General features: G+C 47.5%; 1 protein-coding gene across 1 annotated transcript in view; it reads right to left on the reverse strand.

Annotated features, from left to right (window-relative positions):
• The window catches only part of vav3a (vav guanine nucleotide exchange factor 3a), a 193771-nt gene that overhangs the window by 19569 nt on the left and 153806 nt on the right, over positions 1 to 20396 (reverse strand). The window contains 5 exon segments of the mRNA XM_087990321.1: positions 344 to 431; positions 1803 to 1919; positions 7027 to 7061; positions 7331 to 7396; positions 12276 to 12412. Coding sequence (XP_087846447.1) covers positions 344 to 431; positions 1803 to 1919; positions 7027 to 7061; positions 7331 to 7396; positions 12276 to 12412 — 443 coding nt within the window.

The raw sequence follows: 20396 nt of genomic DNA on the forward strand, positions 1-20396 counted from the left end.
TGTTATTTGCAGAACATTATTTACCTATATTGGCTGTAATGTGATTCCAGCCCCATCAGTTTAAATGGTGTGGCTATTGCGTGATTTTCTTAGAACACGAGATCACACGAGAACGAAACTATCGCATTAGATCAGAACTGACGGTACCTTCTTCTTAATGGCATTGTGGGTCTACATACAGCATATGGACTGCAACAGTTCATGAAGACAGTTCACCACCTCCTCCAGGGCAACTAGGGACAGGCAATTAACACTGGCGCAGCCAGCAACACCCAGGTCCCCGCACCAAATACAGAAAGGTAATTATTTCTGAAGCCAGGTATTCGGTTGGAAGATTACTCACGGTTAAAGCATGGAATCGCTTATTCTCAGCGATGTGAAAGGATGAATCTCTGGAAATGATTTTGATGTGTTTTACCTCATTGTTGTACCTGCTCAGAGAGTAAGAAATGGATGTGAGGCAGATAGAATCACTCAGACATACAAAACAATCACCTGTTAATCCTTCGAGACCCTCAAACTACCATTCAACAGAATTGCGATGAGGATAAAGCCCACAGGCCACTCGGCCCATTAACTCTGTCCTGGCATTTACTGTTCACACCAAACCCTTTGCATTCTCAGTATGCTATCTCACTCTTCCTCATTCCCTGTTCCTTTTGCAATTCCCACCTGCAATTATCTATTGCCCTCACCCACCTCTACGGGCAGAGGCTTTAAACCATTTTCCGAATACTTATTTCCCGATTGGATTAATTAGTATTTATCTTTTTTATTTACCCACAGATTCTCCAACAAGGGGAAAGGTTGAAACCATATTTACCCTCTCCAACCCCCTTAGCATCTTCAAATCTCTTTGAAATCTTATTTCTCCCAAAGCAACAAGAAAACTAGACACACATGAGAAAGTGTTTGAGAAACTAATAGGGTTAAAGGCTGACAAATTCCCTAGAGCTGAAGGTGTGTGTCCGAGGATATTAAAGGAGGTGACTACAGAGAGAGTAGAAGCTGGGAATAATCTGCCAGGAATCCTTAGATTCTGCAAAATCACGGAGGGTTAGAAAACTGCCAATGTCACCCCTTTATTTATAAAGGGAAGACAAAGTAACAGTAGGCCAATGAGCTTAAAGGCTGTTATTGGGAAAACATTCGAGTCTTTTTTAATGAAGGATATAATATATATTCATAAACAAACGTAGAAATTGTAGGAGCAGAAATAGACCATTCAGCCCATCAAGCCTGCTCTGCTATTCAGTGAGATCATGACTGACCTGATAATCCTCAACTCCACTTTCCCGCCTTTTCCTCATCACCCTGAGTCTCTTCCTGATTAAACATCTCTCTCTCTCTCTCAGCCTTGAATATAGTTAGTGTCCTCTGCAGTAATGAATTACATAGATTCACTACTGTCGGAGAGAAGACACACCTGCTCATCTCTGTCTTGTGAAAAGGTTGTTTCGCCTTGTGGGAGAGTCTAGGACTACAGGCAATAATCTCAGAATAAAGGGTTGCAAGGTTAAGATAATCTCTGCCTGTCATAGAATCACTCAGCAGAGAACAGCTCCACTGCATTCAACAATCTGTGCACACACCCACCCAACTCCCTCTGCTCCTCCAGCTCCTTTACCAATAGCATGCCCTGTTTTAGATTGGGTTTTTTTTTTGTGATGTAATTCTTGATGAATTCACTTCAAAGGCACTGTTAAAACAACTCAACGTTCCAACGACCCGACCCTGAGCTATTTCTCTTTTCTTTAAGTCGATGTTTCAGTGGGGGGAGAGTGGACACAGCAACAACTCACTTCACGCTGATGGCATACTCCCCACACTCCTTCACTCTCTGCCGAATCAGGAAGGTGCTGCTTCCACGGTTGATCAGCTCGTTCTCGGCTTGCAGCCGTTCCATTGGCCCCGCGTACCTGATCAGTGACAGAAACAGTTTTAGTGGTTGGCTGGAGCTGGAATGATTTTCACAATCAGCCAAGAAAGACTTGCATTTCCCTAGCACCTTTCAACACCTTCAGATTCCTCAAAGGACTCACTGCCAACAAAGTCCCTGTCATTACGTGACAATCAATAGAAGAATTGTGCATAGCAACATCCCACAAGTCATTCTGACATTGAGAAAGGCTGTTTATAAATGATACTCCATCTGGGATATATATCAAACAGGTCACCAGGGGACACTAACTCACCTTAAACTGCAGTTGTCTCAAGTTTTAACTCCAGGTGGGAGTGTTGGGGGGGGAGGCAGGAGTTTAATATCTCATCACAAAACATCACAATCTTCGAACACTCAATTATTAATACCCTCCAGGAGAGTTTTCTCGAGGAGTATGACGAGGGAAGGGGCCATATTGGACCTGGTACTGGGGAATGAGCCAGGCCAGGTGGTAGAAGGTGCAGTGGGGGATTTCTTTGGGAAGAATGACCACAATTCTGTAAGTTTTAGAATACTCGTAGATAAAGATGAGAGTGGTCCTAAGGGAAGAGTACTAAACTGGGCCAAGGCCAATTATATCAAAATTAGGCAGGAGCTGGGAAATGTGGATTGGACACAGCTATTTGAAGGGAAGTCCACATTTGAGATGTGGGAGGCTTTCAAAGATCGGTTAAAGATAGTGCAGGGTAGGCATGTCCCATTGATAGCAAAGGATAGGAAGGGCAAGATTCGTGAACCGTGGATGGCAGGAGAAATTGTACAACTAGCCAAGAGGAAAAGGGAAGCATACATAAGGTCCAGGCAGCTAAGAACAGAACGGACCCTGGAGGAATATCAGGAGGGTAGGACCAATCTTAAATGAGGAATCAAGCGGGCTCAAAGGGGTCATGAAATAGCTTCAGCGAGCAGAATTAAGGAGAACCCCAAAGCATTTTATTCTTATATAAGAAGCAAGTGGGTAACTAGAGAAAGGATTGGTCCACTAAATGATAATAAAGGAAGGCTGTGTGTCGAACCTGAGAGCATGGGTGAGATTCTGAATGATTACTTTGCATCAGTGCTCACTGAGGAGAGGGACATGATGGATCTTGAGATTAGAGATAGAAGTTTGATTAGTCTGGATCACATTGACATAAGTAGGGAAGGTGTGTTGGGTAGGCTAGAGGTTATTAAGGTGGACAAATCCCCAGGATCGGATGGGATCTATCCCAGGTTGCTGAGGGAGGTGAGAGAGGAAATAGCTGGGGCCCTGACAGATATCTTTGTGGCATCCTTAAACACAGCTGAGGTGCCAGAGGACTGGAGGGTTGCTCATGTTGTACCCCTATACAAGAAGGGTAGTAGGGATATCCCAGGTAACTACAGACCAGTGAGCCTGACGTTGGTGGTGGGAACGTTGTGGAGAAGATACTGAGGGATAGGATCTATTTATATTTGGAAAAGAATGGGCTTATCGATGATGGGCAACATGGTTTTGTGCGGGGGAGATCGTGCCTTACCAACTTAATAGAGTTTGTTGAGGAAGTGACCAAGTTGATAGATGAAGGAAGGGCTGTTGATGTCATATACATGGACTTTAGTAAGACGTTTGATAAGGTTCCCCAAGGTAAACTAATAGAGAAAGTGAAGTCACATGGTGTGCAGGGTGTTCTAGCTAGGTGGATAAAGAACTGGTTGAGCAACAGGAGACAGAGAGTAGTAGTTGAAGGGAGTTTCTTGAAATGGAGAAAGGTGACCAGTGGTGTTCCACAGGGGTCAGTGTTGGAGCCACTGTTGTTTGTGATATACATAAATGATCTGGAAGAGGGCACTGTTGGTATGATCAGCAAGTTTGCAGATGACATGAAGATTGGTGGAGTAGCAGAAAGCATAAGGGACTGTCAGAGAATACAGGAGGATATAGATAGACTGGAGAGTTGGGCGGAAAAGTGGAAGATGGAGTGTTTCAATATTAACGTATATACACAATATCGCATTAATTGAGGATTTGTGGATAGAATTTAGGAATAAGACCATAAGACATAGGAGTGGAAGTAAGGCCATTCGGCCCATCGAGTCCACTCCGCCATTCAATCATGGCTGATGCGCATTTCAGCTCCACTTACCAGCCTTCTCCCCGTAGCCCTTAATTCCTCTAGACAACAAGAATCTATCAATCTCGGCCTTGAAGACATTTAGCGTCCCGGCTTCCACTGCACTCCGTGGCAATGAATTCCACAGGCCCACCACTCTCTGGCTGAAGAAATGCCTCCGCATTTCTGTTCTGAAATGACCCCCTCTAATTCTAAGGCTGTGTCCACGGGTCCTAGTCTCCTCGTCTAACGGAAACAATTTCCTAGCATCCACCTTTTCCAAGCCATGTATTATTTTGTACGTCTGTATTAAGTCTCCCCTTAATCTTCTAAACTCCAATGAATACAATCCCAGGTTCCTCAGCCGTTCCTCATATGTTAGACCTACCATTCCAGGGATCATCCGTGTGAATCTCCGCTGGACACGTTCCAGTGCCAGTATGTCCTTCCTGAGGTGTGGGGACCAAAACTGGACACAGTACTCCAAATGGGGCCTAACCAGAGCTTTATAAAGTCTTAGTAGTACATCTCTGCTTTTATATTCCAATCCTCTTGAGATAAGAGACAACATTGCATTCGCTTTCTTAATCACGGACTCAACCTGCATGTTTACCTTTAGAGAATCCTCGACTAGCACTCCCAGATCCCTTTGTGCTTTGGCTTTATTAATTTTCTCACCATTTAGAAAGTAGTCTATGCTTTTATTCTTTATCTTCCCAATAAACAAAGGCAGACACACTGAGGAGTGTATTATAGATCCCCCCACCCAATGCTTAGGGATACAGATGGTTAGGGATTGGGCGACAGGTTCAGACAGTGGATTTGGATCGGCTCAGGCTTGGAGGGCCGAAGGGCCTGTTCCTGGGCTGTAAATTTTCTTTGTTTAAATAACAAATGTCTTCAGTATACTGACCCTCTGACAGTGCAGCACTCCCTCAGCACTGACCCTCCGACAGTGCAGCACTCCCTCAGCACTGACCCTCTGACAGTGCAGCACTCCCTCAGCACTGACCCTCCGACAGTGCAGCACTACCTCAGCACTGACCCTCCGACAGTGCAGCACTCCCTCAGTACTGACCCTCTGACAGTGCAGCACTCCCTCAGCACTGACCCTCCGACAGTGCAGCACTCCCTCAGCAATGACCCTCTGACAGTGCTGCACTCCCTCAGCATTGACCCTCTGACAGTGCAGCACTCCGTCAGCATTGACCCTCTGACAGTGCAGCACTCCCTCAGCACTGACCCTCTGACAGTGCAGCACTCCCTCAGCACTGACCCTCTGACAGTGCAGCACTCCCTCAGCACTGACCCTCTGACAGTACGGCACTCCCTCAGCACTGACCCTCTGACAGTGCAGTACTCCCTCAGCACTGACCCTCTGACAGTGCGGCACTCCCTCAGCACTGACCCTCTGACAGTGCGGCACTCCCTCAGTACTGACCCTCTGACAGTGCAGCACTCCCTCAGCACTGACCCTCTGACAGTGCAGCACTCCCTCAGCACTGACCCTCTGACAGTGCAGCACTCCCTCAGCACTGACCCTCTGACAGTGCAGCACTCCCTCAGCACTGACCCTCTGACAGTGCAGCACTCCCTCAGCACTGACCCTGTGACAGTGTGGCACTCCCTCAGTACTGACCCTCTGACAGTGCGGCACTCCCTCAGCACTGACCCTCTGACAGTGCGGCACTCCCTCAGCACTGATCCTGTGACAGCGCAGCACTCCCTCAGCACTGACCTTGTGACAGTGCAGCACTCCCTCAGTACTGACCCTGTGACAGTGCAGCACTCCCTCAGCACTGACCCTGTGACAGAACTGCACTCCCTCAGTACTGACCCTGTGACAGAACTGCACTCCCTCAGTACTGACCCTGTGACAGTGCAGCGCTCCGTCAGCACTGACCCTCTGACTGTGCAGCACTCCCTCAGCACTGACCTTGTGACAGTGCAGCACTCCCTCAGCACTGACCCTGTGACAGTGCGGCACTCCCTCAGCACTGACCTTGTGACAGTGCGGCACTCCCTCAGTACTGACCCTGTGACAGTGCAGCTCTCCCTCAGCACTGACCCGCTGACAGTGCAGCATGACTTCACCGGAAGAACATGGCTCTGTTGTGTAACCCAGATACTTGTGTATCTGAGAAGTGTAATGTTTTTGTAAAACATAGTTATAACAAGTGTCTGTTGGATTCTTTAACACCACAACATCCACCTGCAGTTTCACCTGTTATCGGAGGTAACAGGCAATGATACATTCATTAAAACACCCTGCTCAAGGGACACTCACTTTCTCTGAAGTCGATATTTATTTCAGAACCTGAGGATTTCATCGATAACAGACCAACTCCTTCTCTCTCATTGTGAACCACTCACCGGGTAGCCACATCACCCAATGATAACCAAGTCTGTGACCAGAGTTTACATCTCCCATTGAGCCAGTCATGAGGTGAGGATCCCCCCACACCACTCAAGGGGGGAGAGCTTTGGGAACCATCGATCCAAAGTCCCCTGTTCCTCCTGAACTCGCTGTAATCTCCACACGTCACATCTCCAATTACTCAGATCCTGGAGCCCAGCATGTGGTGTCCTGAGAAAAATCACTCATTTCCATTTGAATGAATCAACATGAACAGCCTCCACTGTCTCTCCCTGGAGTCTGCTCCAATGATTACCCACGATCACTCTGGAATATTGATCCCTGGATCACACTGGAATCTGTCCCTTGGAGGTCAGGCTCTGCAGGGTTTCCTGACCTGGACACAGTGAGGCAGCTGGTCAGGGAGGAGCTGGTCCACTCACAGGAGAATCCTAACAGCAACAAGCTCATTAACCTGCCCAACAATGGCTCCCATCCCCTCAGCTCGTGCCTATCTAAACTGGGCCAAGCGACTCATGAACTCCAATCAATTCTCGCCCCTTAATCTACTTCGTTGGTCAGAAATCTCAGAACATCAAACACTCCTTGTTTTTACCAGAAATTGATTTGACCGTCTGTTTACCACAAGTACATACCATGGGAATCCAGAGAAATCCGTGGGTTTGGGGACCTGAGGACAGAGTGAGAATCACGAGTCAGTGAACAGTAATCCCCGAAAATCAGCTCCCAACACATTGACACTGTGCTGCCCCATCCCTGGGGTCATTGCCAGGGGCTGTACTGCTGACCCCTCTCCCACCAACACTAAAGGGACAGGTTTCCTGTCCTCTCCCTCTCACATCCCTGGCTTTGCAACTCACTCTCTCTCTGACAGACCCTAAAGGTCTGACCATTGTTGCTGTCGTGGATATTGGGGAAGTGGGCAATGTATTTACTTACACAGGGCAAGGGCTTCACTGAGTCACTCGGAAAAAACCCAATTTCCCTCGTTGTCAGATTTTTACCCTGAAACAAGGACAGAGATATTTAACTAACACAATGAGCCAAAATCACACAGAAACATACACAGACACACAGTTACTTGGTGGAATTTAAATTCAATAAAAATGTGGAATAAGAGTCTAATGATGTCTATGAATCCACTGTCAATTGTTACGAAAACCCATTGGGTTCACGAAAATCCTTCAGGGAAGGAAACTGCCATCCTTACCTGGTCTGGCCTACACGTGACTCCAGACACACAGCAATGTGGTTGACTCCTAACTGCCCTCTGGGCAATTAGGGTTTGGGCAATAAATGCTGGCCTAACCAGTGACACCCACATCCCCTGAATGAATAAAAAGGAGCACTCTCAGACAGACACACACGCACACATGAACATTTTCTCAAACACACGGGATTATACAGATACAGGATCTCACCCTCAGACAGACACAGATGTAATAAGACACAATCATATACACAAACCAGGATATTGCAAGGTACAAAGTTGTTAATATCATCTGTTTGTGGGATAAAAAGAGGCAAGTTAGACCATTGTGTCCTTTCTTATTGTTACAAACAGCTTTCAATCAGTTTTAGCGCCCCTTCCCCCCACCCCCATCCTTGCCCTAGTTTTGCAAGTCCATTTCCTTCAGATAAGAACCTGCCTTCCTCTTGAAAGACTGAGTCAGACCTGCTGGCAGCACTCTCTCAGGACAGTCTACTCCAGATCGGAACCACCCACCAAACGGAGGAGCTTTCTCACCTCTCACATGGCTTTTAGCTTCTGGACCATCTGACTCCTGATCCTTCCACAGTCTCTGCCAATCTCCTCTGCCCAGCTCACTGCTGGTCTCTGATGTGTGATCTGTAACCGAGGGCCCTCATCACTGCAGCTATTCTCCTGAGCCTTTCCTGTATACTCTCCAGTACCTTCACATCCTTCCTAAAGCCTAGTTGCAGGTTCTCCACACCCATCAGAAGTTCATGTAAAGCAGGTTGGGGTAGCCATGGTAACTGCTGTGTTATGGGGATAGAGTTGGGGGATTGGGAGCAGGTCTGGGTGGGATTTTCTTCAAAGGGTCAGTGCAAACTCGATGGGCCAAATGGTCTCTTTCCACACTGGAGGGATTCCATGCATGCAAACTGGTCACAACCGTCCAGTTGAGGCTCTGTACTGGTTTATCATTCTCCTGCTGGAGAGGAAGCTCTGCCTCTTACTATTAAAGCCTGATGTCCTGTACACTTCACACACTGTGATTGTACGCTGTACTGCCAATTTCAACCATGCGCGTCCATTAACCCATCGGGGTCCCTCTGCTCCTGCACTCCCTTTACAAATGGCAGCTTCAGCCTCAGTGACTAGGTGGGTCTCCTCTGTCCCTCGTGGTCCTTGCAGTGATGTTGGTCTCAGTGTTGGTGATGGCAGTGTCGTGGGTCCAGTCTGAAAATCCCTTAGCAGCCTCACGGGTGGTGTCCCCATAGACACTCCAGGAACCCAGGAGCGGGGAAGGGAACAGTAGATATACTTGGTCCTAACTTACACTCAATTTTTTAAATATAATTTCTGTAATTGGCACAGAATTGGGGCAACTTATGCACATCTCAGTGTATTCCCTTAAATACAAATGACAATTAATTGCTGTTCTATTCTATCTGACATTGGAGTTCCTTGTTCTTCAAAACAAATGTACAATTTTCACAATTCTCTGCTTTAAATGTCTCCTGTCAGTCCCACCGGCCTGTCTGCGTCTTCTTGAAGTCTCTCACTACCTTTCTCACCATTTGTAATCTTTCCAAGCTTACTGCCACCTGGAAATGTCAAGACTGAGCTGTGCCCACTCCCACGTGGACCCTGGCAACGATCGAGGGAAACAATCTGGTCCAGAGCCCTCGTGAACCATGAAAGCAACCATCCTCCAATCTGAGAAACAACCCACTGTCGCTACCCTCTGCTTCCTGTCACTCAGCTGCAACTGTCCCTTGCCTTCCACACGTCAGAGACACACTCACTGTCGGGCACATTGTCAAAAACAATTCACACAACCACATAGATTACATTAACCACACCATCAGAGTCAACTCCTGTGCTGTCAAAAAGCTTAATCCAATTTATTAAACCTGTTCACCTTTAATCAAATCTGTATTAGCTTTGCTTGACGAACACCACACAGCTAAAGAATTACTGATTAGTTCAGTCTCAGGTGATGATTTCTGAAAGATGTCCCATCACCAAGATGAAACGGATTGGCCGAAAATCGCTTTCAGTCTTGCTTGAGGAGCTAATGACTGTGCAATTTCTCAGGTGTCTGTCATTACCCCGCTCACCCGATGGTGACAGCAATCAGTGGTTCTGTCGTTGTGGCCAAGCGGCGAAGGTGATGGATTTGAAACCCATTGGGGTTTACCCACACAAGTTCAAATCTGGTTGACTACAGCTGAGGGAAGAAAATGGACACAGCGACCACTGTCTGTGAGACCATCTCCCAATGACAGCAGATCCCTGATGCAAACCACACCAGGTCTCACAGAGACTCTTTCTCAAGGATGTAGGTTAGCTCGCTGAGCTGGAAGGTTCGGTTTCAGACATTTCGTCACCATACTGGGTAACATCATCAGTGAGCCTCCAGATGGAGCACTGGCCGCATTGCCCCTTTTCTATTTATGTGGTTAGGCTTCCTTGGGTTGGTGATATCATTTCCTGTCATTTTTCTCAGGGTGTGGTAAATGGGAGCCAAGTCAATGAGTTTGTTGATAGAGTTCTGGTTGGGATCCCATTTACCAACTAGTGAGAAAAATAACAGGAAATGACATCACTGCAAGAAATGACATCGCCTACTCATTGAAACATAAACACGTAAATGGAAAGCGAGCCATTCCACCAGTGCTTCATCTGGAGACTCACTGATGATGTTACCTAGTACGGTGACAAAACATCTGAAACAGGATCTTCCAGCTCAGCGAGCAAACCTACATCCAGAACCTCAACCCGAGATCCAAATCTTCTCAAAACTCGCTAACTCATTTCTCACTCAACTGGAAACATAATGTTGCAGCACATCCTTCTCAAATCATTCCTGGAATTCCTGACATTTTGTTACAGTTCATCGGATATGGCCACCACTGGCTGGAGGAGTATTAATTGCTCATCCCGAGTCCTCCCAGAGAGCAGTTGAGAGTCACCCACCTTGCTGTGGGTCTGGGGTCACATAAAGCCCAGACCCAGTGATGTTTCCTTCACTAACAGACATTCACAAACCGGGATGGGTTTTTAATAAATATTGACAATGACATCATGGTCATTATCAGACTGTTTTTTTTTACATCCACAATGCCCAGTCTCAAAACAGACAACTAACCCCGACAATGCAGCACTCCTTCAGCACTGACCCTCCGACAATGCAGCACTCCCTCAGCACTGACCCTCCGACAATGCGGCACTCCCTCAGCACTGACCCTTTGACAGTGCAGCACTCCCTCAGCACTGATCCTCTGACAATGCGGCACTCCCTCAGTACTGACCCTCTGACAGTGCAGCATTCCCTCAGCACTGACCCTCTGACAGTGCGGCACTCCCTCAGCACTGACCCTCTGACAGTGCAGCACTCCCTCAGTACTGACCCTCTGACAGTGCGGCACTCTCTCAGTACTGACCCTCTGACAGTGCAGCACTCCCTCAGCACTGACCCTCCGACAGTGCGGCACTCCCTCAGCACTGACCCTCCGACAGTGCGGCACTCCCTCAGCACTGACCCTCCGACAGTGCGGCACTCCCTCAGCACTGACCCTCCGACAGTGCGGCACTCCCTCAGCACTGACCCTCCGACAGTGCGGCACTCCCTCAGCACTGACCCTCCGACAGTGCGGCACTCCCTCAGCACTGACCCTCCGACAGTGCGGCACTCCCTCAGCACTGACCCTCCGACAGTGCGGCACTCCCTCAGCACTGACCCTCCGACAGTGCGGCACTCCCTCAGCACTGACCCTCCGACAGTGCAGCACTCCCTCAGCACTGACCCTCTGACAGTGCAGCGCTCCCTCAGCACTGACCCTCTGACAGTGCGGCACTCCCTCAGTACTGACCCTCCGACAGTGCTGCAATCCCTCAGCACTGTCCCTCCGACAGTGCGGCACTCCCTCAGCACGGACCCTCTGACAGTGCAGCACTCCCTCAGCACTGACCCTCCGACAGTGCGGCACTCCCTCATCACTGACCCTCTGACAGTGCAGCACTCCCTTAGTACTGATCTTCTGACAGTGCAGCACTCCCTCAGTACTGACCCTCTGACAGTGCAGCACTCCCTCAGTACTGACCCTCTGACAGTGCAGCACTCTCTCAACACTGACTCTCTGACAGTGCGGCACTCCCTCAGTACTGACCCTCTGACAGTGCTGCAATCCCTCAGCACTGTCCCTCCGACAGTGCAGCACTCCCTCAGCACGGACCCTCTGACAGTGCAGCACTCCCTCAGCACTGACCCTCCGACAGTGCGGCACTCCCTCATCACTGACCCTCTGACAGTGCAGCACTCCCTTAGTACTGATCTTCTGACAGTGCAGCACTCCCTCAGTACTGACCCTCTGACAGTGCAGCACTCCCTCAGTACTGACCCTCTGACAGTGCAGCACTCTCTCAACACTGACTCTCTAACAGTGCAGCACTTCCTCAGCACTGACCCTCTGACAGTGCAGCACTCCCTCAGTACTGACCCTCTGACAGTACAGCACTCCCTCAGCACTGACCCACTCATACTTGTGGGACTGTCTTAGTGTTACTGTGAGTGTCTGTCTGGAGTTTGTGGTGAATTCCCTGGAGTGGGATTTGGATCTGGAATGTTTGGGGAGCTGTTGTTCCAGATGGAGCGATTATCTCAGGTGGTCTCTCAGGAGAAGGGAATCCTACCTGCCACCAGGTGGAGTGAGCTTCAGCACAGATCACCTCGAGGATGTCCCCGAGCTGTATGTGTAAGGCAGGGCCTGTGTTCCCTGGCGGCTGAGGGGTTCCATTGTATCTCCTCACCACTTGCATCTTTGGTAACCCTGGAAACAAACAGGCAGTGTCAGTCAGGTACTACCGAATCCCTAAGTAACATAGCAGGCCATTCAGCCCGTCGTTTGGTGCTTGCTCTCTGAAAGAACAACACACTTTGCGTCAGTGAACCCCACCCCCCCGCCCCCCCCCCCCACCGTGACCGCCTCCATATCCACAGTCTGTGTTTTCTTCAGCGTCAGGTAACCAATTACTTTATGAAAGCTCCCATTGTTGCTGCCTCCACCACACTCTCAGGCAGTACAAACCAGACTCTGACCACTCACTGAGTGGAAACATTTCTTCTCCTGGCTCACTGAATTCATAATGTGTGGAAGCAGGCCATTCTGCCCATTGAGTCCTCACAGGCCCTCCGAAGAGCATCCCAGCCAGACCCCGTTTAATAATATCCTTCCTATAGCAGGACGACCCGAACTGTATAGACTGGTCCAGAAGAGGCCTCACCAACATCCTGTACAACCTCAACATGACATCCCAACTCCTGTACTCAATGATCTGAGTAATGAAGGCAAGCGTGCTGAACACCTTCCTAACCTCCCTGTCTACCTGTGACACACTGTGTACCTGAACCCTGAGGTCTCTCTGTTTTACAACATTACCCAGGGCCCTTCCGTTAACTCTATAAATCTTGCCCTGGTTTGTTTTAATTTATCTAAATTAAACTCCATTTGCCGCTCCTCAGCCCATTGACCCAATTGATCAAGATCCCTTTGTAATCAAAGTTTGTGAGAAGATTTGTAGCTCGGGTGCTCGTTGTTGTGGTTCTGTTCGCCGAGCTGGAAGTTTTTGTTGCAAACGTTTCGTCCCGTGGCTAGGCGACATCCTCAGTGCTTGGGAGCCTCCTGTGAAGCGCTTCTGTGGTGTTTCCTCCGGTGTTTATAGTGGCCTGTCCCTGCCGCTTCCGGTTGTCAGTTTCAGCTGTCCGCTGTAGTGGTTGGTATATTGGGTCCAGGTCGATGTGTTTGTTGATGGAGTTTGTGGATGAATGCCATGCCTCTAGGAATTCCCTGGCTGTTCTCTGTTTCGCTTGCCCTATAATGGTAGTGTTGTCCCAGTCAAATTCATGTTAGAACAAACAGTCTTACCACAAATTCAACCCAAACTCTGGGTCAGATATGTCGATGACACGTTTGTAATCATTAAAAACACGGAAATAGAGAAAACACACCGGATCATCAACGCCACACTCACAGGAATCCAATTCACAAGAGAAGAAGAAAAGGACAACCAACTCCCATTCCTAGACGTGATGGTACAGAGAGCACCTAACGGAGAATTCACCACCAAGGTACACATGAAAGCCACACACACAGAGCAAGTCCTGAACTATGAAAGCAACCACCCCAATACACACAAACGAAGTTGCTTCAAGACACTATTCAAAAGGGCCACAACACACTGCATCACACCAGAACTGCAAAAAGAGGAAGAGGAACACCTATACAAGATATTAGCAAAAAAACGGATACCCGCGCAATTTCATCAACAGGTGCCTAAGGGAGAGACAACGGAACGAGGACATGCCACAACCCAAAGGACTAGCCACACTACCGTACATCAAGAGCATTTCCGAACTGACAGCCAGACTACTGCGACCACTGGGACTTATAACAGCACACAAACCAACAGCCACTCTCAGACAACAACTCACCAGGACGAAGGACCCGATACCCAACATGAGCAAGATGAATGTAGTGTACAAAATCCCATGCAAGGACTGCACAAAACACTATATAGAACAAACAGGAAGACAGCTAACGATCCGCATCCATGAACATCAACTAGCCACGAAACAACACGACCAGCTATCCCTAGTAGCCACACACGTAGACGACAAGCAACATGAATTTGACTGGGACAACACTACTATCATAGGGCAAGCCAAACAAAGAACAGCCAGGGAATTCCTAGAAGCATGGCACTCATCCACAAACTCCATCAACAAACACATCGACCTGGACCCAATATACCGGCCACTACAGCGGACAGCTGAAACTGACAACCGGAAGCGGCAGGGACAGACCACTATAAACACCGGAGGAAACACCACAGAAGCGCTTCGCAGGAGGCTCCCAAGCACTGAGGATGTCGCCCAGCCAGGGGACGAAACGTTTGCAACAAAAACTTCCAGCTCGGCGATCAAAACCACAGCATCCCTTTGTAATCTTAGATAACCTTCTTCACTGCCCATTATTCACCAACTTTGGTGTCATGCAAAAACATAGAACCGTGCCTCATATATTCTCATCCAAACCGTTTATATAAATGAAAAACTGGAGTGGAGCCAGCTCCGATCCCTGTTGAACACGACTGGCCACAGTGTCCAGTCTGAAACACAACTCTCCACCACCACACACTGTTTCCTGCCGTTGAGCCAATTCTATGTGCAATCAGTAAGTTCACCCTGAATCCATGCAATCTCACTCTACTATGTAATCAGTTTATCATACAGGACCTTGTCAAAGGCTTTACAAAAGTCCAAGTAAACAACAGAAATTGCTGGAAAAGCTCAGTATGTCTGGCAGCATCCATGGAGAGAAATCGGAGTTAATGTTTCAGCTCCAGTGACCCTTTGAAGAACCTGAAACATTAACTCTGATTTCTCTTCACAGATGCTGCCAGACTTACTGAGCTTTTCCAGCAACTTCTGTTTTTGCTTCGGATTTGCAGCATCTGGAGTTTTTCAGTTTTCCAAGTAGACCACATCCACGACTCTGCCCTCATTAATCTTTTTGGTTACTTTTTTAAAAACCTCAGTCAAGGTTAGTGAGACACGGTTTTCTTTGCACTAAGCCATGCTGACTAGCTCTGATCAAATACATATAAATCCTTCCTTTCAGAGTCACCTCTGAAGTGTAGTTATTTTGAAGGCGCTCCTTGCTGCTGAGAGTTATTCCACCTGGAGCATGTAACCTCATTTCTGTCGACTGGATCTGTTGTTTCCTGAGCCATATTGATTGATCTGATAGGACAGAGACACTCAGACCTATACAAAGCTTAACTTTAACGAGATGTCCATTGCTGTATAAAGTTCTGTCAAACTCCAATTGGCTCTATGACTAATCTCCCCTCAGAATGGTTTAGTGTCTTTTCCGCTGGTGGCTACTTTACTATATAGTTTCACAAATGATTAGATTAGATTAGATTACTTACAGTGTGGAAACAGGCCCTTCGGCCCAACAAGCCCACACTGCCCCGCCGAAGCGCAACCCACCCAGACCCATTCCCCTACATTTACCCTTGCACATAACACTATGGGCAATTTAGCCTGGCCAATTCACCTGACCTGCACATTCGTTTTTTGGGCTGTGGGAGGAAACTGGAGCACCCGGAGGAAACCCACGCAGACACGGGGAGAATGTGCAAACTCCTCACAGAGAGTCGCCAGAGGCGGGAATTGAACCCGGGTCTCTGGCGCTGTGTGTAAAAGTCTATTGTCCTAACTAGGCAGTGCATCTCCCTGTGAGGCTTTATTGTTTCACATCATTGACAGTAGTCGTAGTAACAGCACTTTGGTCTACTCTTTATGTTATTAGTAGATTATTAATAAAACTATCTATAGATCTACATCTATAAGATAATCAGAGGGTTAGATAGGGTGGACAGTGAAAGCCTTTTTCCTCAGGTAGTGATGGCTAGCACAAGAGGACATAGCTTTAAATTAAGGTTTAATCAATATAGGACAGATGTCAGAGGTAGTTTCTTTACCCAGAGAGTAGTAGGAATGTGGAACACCCTGCCTGAACATGGAACAATACAGCGCAGAACAGGCCCTTAGGCCCTTGTTGTTGTACTGACCTGTGAACTATTCTCAGCTCATCCCCCTACACTATCCCAAACTCATCCATGTGCTTATCTAAGGATTGTTTATATCTCCCTAATGTGGCTGAGTTGACTACATTAGCAGGTAGGGTATTCCACGCCCTTACCACTCTGAGTAAAGAACCTGCCTCTGACATCTGTCTTAAATCTATCACCCCTCAATTTGTAGTTATGCCCCTCACACACACTGACGTCGTCATCCTAGGAAAAAGACTTTCACTGTGTACCCTATCTAATCCTCTGATCATCTTGTATGTCTCTATCAAATCCCCTCTTAGCCTTCTTCTTTCCAATGAGAACAGGTTCAAATCTCTCAGCCTTTCCTCATAAGAACTTCCCCCCAGACCAGGCAACATCCTGGTAAATCTCCTCTGAACCTTTTCCAATGCTTCCACATCCTTCCCGAAATATGGGGACCAGAACTGTACACAATATTCCAAGTGTGGCCCCATTAGCGTTTTGTATAGTTACAGCATGATATTGCGGCTCCGGAACTCAATCTCTCTACCAATGAAAACTAACACACCGTATGCCTCCTTAACAGCACTATCCACCTGGGTGGCAACTTTCAGGGATCTATGTACATAGACTCCAAGATCCCTCTGCACATCCACATTACTAAGAATCTTTCCATTGACCCAGTACTCTGCCTTCCTGTTATTCTTCCCAAAGTGCATCACCTCACATTTAGCTGCATTGAACTCCATTTGCCACCTCTCAGCCCAACTCTGCAGTTTATCCAAGTCTCCCTGCAAACCTGCAACATTTTTCCAAACTGTCCACTAATCCACCGACTTTAGTGTCGTCTGAAAATTTACTAATCCATCCACCTATACATGCGTCTAAGTCATTTATAAAAATGACAAACAGCAGTGGTCCCAAAACAGGTCCTTGTGGCACACCACTAATAACCGAACTCCAAGCTGAATATTTTCCATCAACCACCACTTTCAGAAAGCCAATTTCTAATGCAAAATGCTAAATCACCCTCAATTCCATGTCTCTGCATTTTCTCCAACAGCCGACCATGTGGAACCTTATCAAAGGCTATACTCAAGTCCATGTATACCACGTCAACTGCCCTACCCTCATCTACATGCTTGATCACCTTCTCAAAGAGTCAATGAGGTTTTTGAGACACGACCTGCCCTTGACAAAACCATGTTGACTATTGGAAATCAAATTGCTGCTTGCTGGATGATTACAAATCCTATCTCTTAGAATCCTTTCCAAAACCTTTCCTACAACAGAAGTAAGGCTCACTGGTCTATAATTACCTGGGTCATCTCTGCTGCCCTTCTTGAGCAAGGGCACAACATTTGCAATCCTCCAGTCCTCTGGTACTAAACCTGTCGACAATGATGACTCAAAGATCAAGGCCAAAGGCTCTGCTATCTCCTCCCTGGCTTCCCAGAGAATCGTCGGATAAATCCCATCCGGCCCAGGGGACTTATCTACTTTCACTCCTTCTAGAATTGCTAACACCTGTTCATAACTAACCTCAGTCCTTTCTAGTCTAATATCTCGTACCTCATTCCTCTCCTTTACAATATTCTCCTTTTCCTGAGTGAAAACCGATGAGAAATGTTTGTTTAGTACCTCTCTGATCTCCACAGGGTCCACACTCAACTTCCCACTTCTGTCTTTGACTGGCCCTATTCCTAACCTCGTCATCCTTTTATTCCTCACATACCTATAGAAAGCTTTAGGGTTCTCCTTTATTCTGTTTGCTAAAAACTGCTCATGTCCTCTCTTTGCTCTTCTTAACTCTCTCTTTAAATCCTCCCTCGCTGATCTGTAACTCTCCATCACCTCATCTGTACCATCTTGCCTCATCAACACATAAGCCTCCTTCTTCTTCCTAACAAGAGATGCAATTTCTGTAGTGAACCATGGTTCCTGTACCTTATCACTTCCTCCCTGCCTGACAGGGACATACCTATCAAGGACACGCAATATCTGCTCCTTAAACCAGCTCCATATTTCTATTGTCTGCATCCCCTGCATTTTGCTACCCCATTCCATGCATCCTAATTCTTGCCTAATGACATTATAATTGCCCTTGCCCCATTGATAACTCCTGACCTGTGGCATGTACCTATCCCTTTCCATCACTAAACTAAACATAACTGAATTATGGTCACTCTCTCCAAAGTGCTCACCTACAACTAAATCAAACACCCGGCTTGGTTCATTACCAAGCACCAGATCCAGTGTGCCCTCCCCTCTTGTTGGCCCTTCGACATACTGTGTCAGGAAACCCTCCTGTACACATTGGACAAAAACTGATCCATCCAATATAGTAGAGTTATAGCATTTCCAGTCAATGTTGGGGAAGTTAAAGTCCCCCATAATGACCACCCTGTTCCTTTCACTCCTACCCAGAATAATTTTGCTAATCCTCTCTTCCACTTCCCTGGAACTCTGCGGAGGCCTATAAAAAACTCCCAGTAGTGTGACCTCTCCTCTCCTGTTTCCACCCTCAGCCCACACTACCTCAGTAGACGAGTCCTCGTCAAAAGTTCTCTCAGCCACTGTTTTACTGTCCTTGACTAACAAGGCCACACCTCCCCCTCTTTAACCGCCTTCCCTGATTTTAATGAAAGATCTAAACCGTGGAACCTGCAACATCCATTCCTCACCCTGCTCTATCCATGTCTCAGTAATGATCACAACATCAAAGTCCCAGGTACCTATCCAGGCTGCAAGCTCACCTACCTTATTCTGGATACTCCTGGCATTGAAGTAGACACACTTCAAACCACTTCGCTGTCCGCCAGCACATTCCTGTGACCGTGAAATCCTGTCCCTGTCCTCCTTAACCTCATCCTCCTGTACACTGCAACTACACCTTAGGTTCCCATCCCATTGCTGAGCAAGTTTAAACCCACCCGAATAGCACCAGCAAATTTCCCACCCAGGATGTTGGTACCCCTCTGGTTCAAGTGAAGACCGTCCTGCTTGTACAGGTCCCACCTTTCCCAGAATGAGCTCCAATTATCCAAGAACCTGAAACCCTCCCTCCTGCACCATCCTTGCAGCCACGTGTTCAGCCAATGTCTCTCCCTATTCCTTGCCTCGCTATCACGTGGCATGGGTAACAAACCAGAGATAACAACTCTGTTTGTTCTCACTCTCAGCTTCCACCCGAGCTCCGTGGAATCCTGCCTTACATCCCTATCCCTCTTTCTGCCCATGTCGTTGGTACCTACATGGACCACGACTTGAGGCTGGTCACCCTCTCCCTTCAGGACCCCAAAGATACGATCTGAGACATCATGGACCCTGGCACCTGGGAGGCAACACACCAACTGAGAGTCTCGTTCGTTCCCAACAAACCTTCTATCTGAGCCTCTAACTACTGAGTCCCCAATGACTAACACTCTCCTCCTTTCCCTCCTTCCCTTCTGTGCAACAGGGACAGGCTCTGTGCTAGAGACCTGGGCCCCACTCCATACCCCTGGTAAGTTGTCCCCCTCAACAGTATCCAAAACAGTATCCATGTTTTTCAGGGGAACGACAGTAGTAGACTCACCAAATCTAAGGGCATTTAAATGGTCATTGGATAAACATATGGATGAAAATGGAATAGTGACCTCTGAGGGTCACCATGTCTCAGGTGAGAAGAGAGCTTGAGGAGGTGGGAGCTACCTCGGAGGTTGAGCCGGGGAATTGTTAGTTCAGTTGGTTTGATGCCTGATGGATTTCAGGGTGCATCGGGAGGGTCAATAGCTAGGGTGCACAGAATTAAGTTAAAGGGTTTAGAGGGGATTTAAGGAGGATTTATTTCACCTAGAGTGTGTTTTGTAACTGGAATGCACTGTCTGAAAGAGTGGTAGAGACAGAATCTGTTACAACACTGAAGAATTATTTAGATAACCACCTGAAGTGCCATAGCATATAACGATTCAGGTTTTGTGCTGGATAAAAGAACTAGTGCTGACTAGTCTTGGTGACCAGCATGGGCATCGTGGGCTGAAGGGCCTCTGCCAATGCTGTTGAACTCTATGAAGAACCAGAGACAACACATTTGTGCTAAATCTCTAATTTTCCATTTAATGACGGTGAGAGCTTATCCAATTGGGTGCAGCTTCATCAGATTTAATATGAAGATCCTTCAGACCATTACTTCATACAACAGGACAGACAACC

The sequence above is a fragment of the Chiloscyllium plagiosum genome, unplaced genomic scaffold (genome assembly GCF_037043375.1).
Source record: "Chiloscyllium plagiosum isolate Xiang-an unplaced genomic scaffold, Cpla_swu_hap1 HiC_scaffold_9, whole genome shotgun sequence".
NCBI lineage: Eukaryota > Metazoa > Chordata > Chondrichthyes > Orectolobiformes > Hemiscylliidae > Chiloscyllium > Chiloscyllium plagiosum.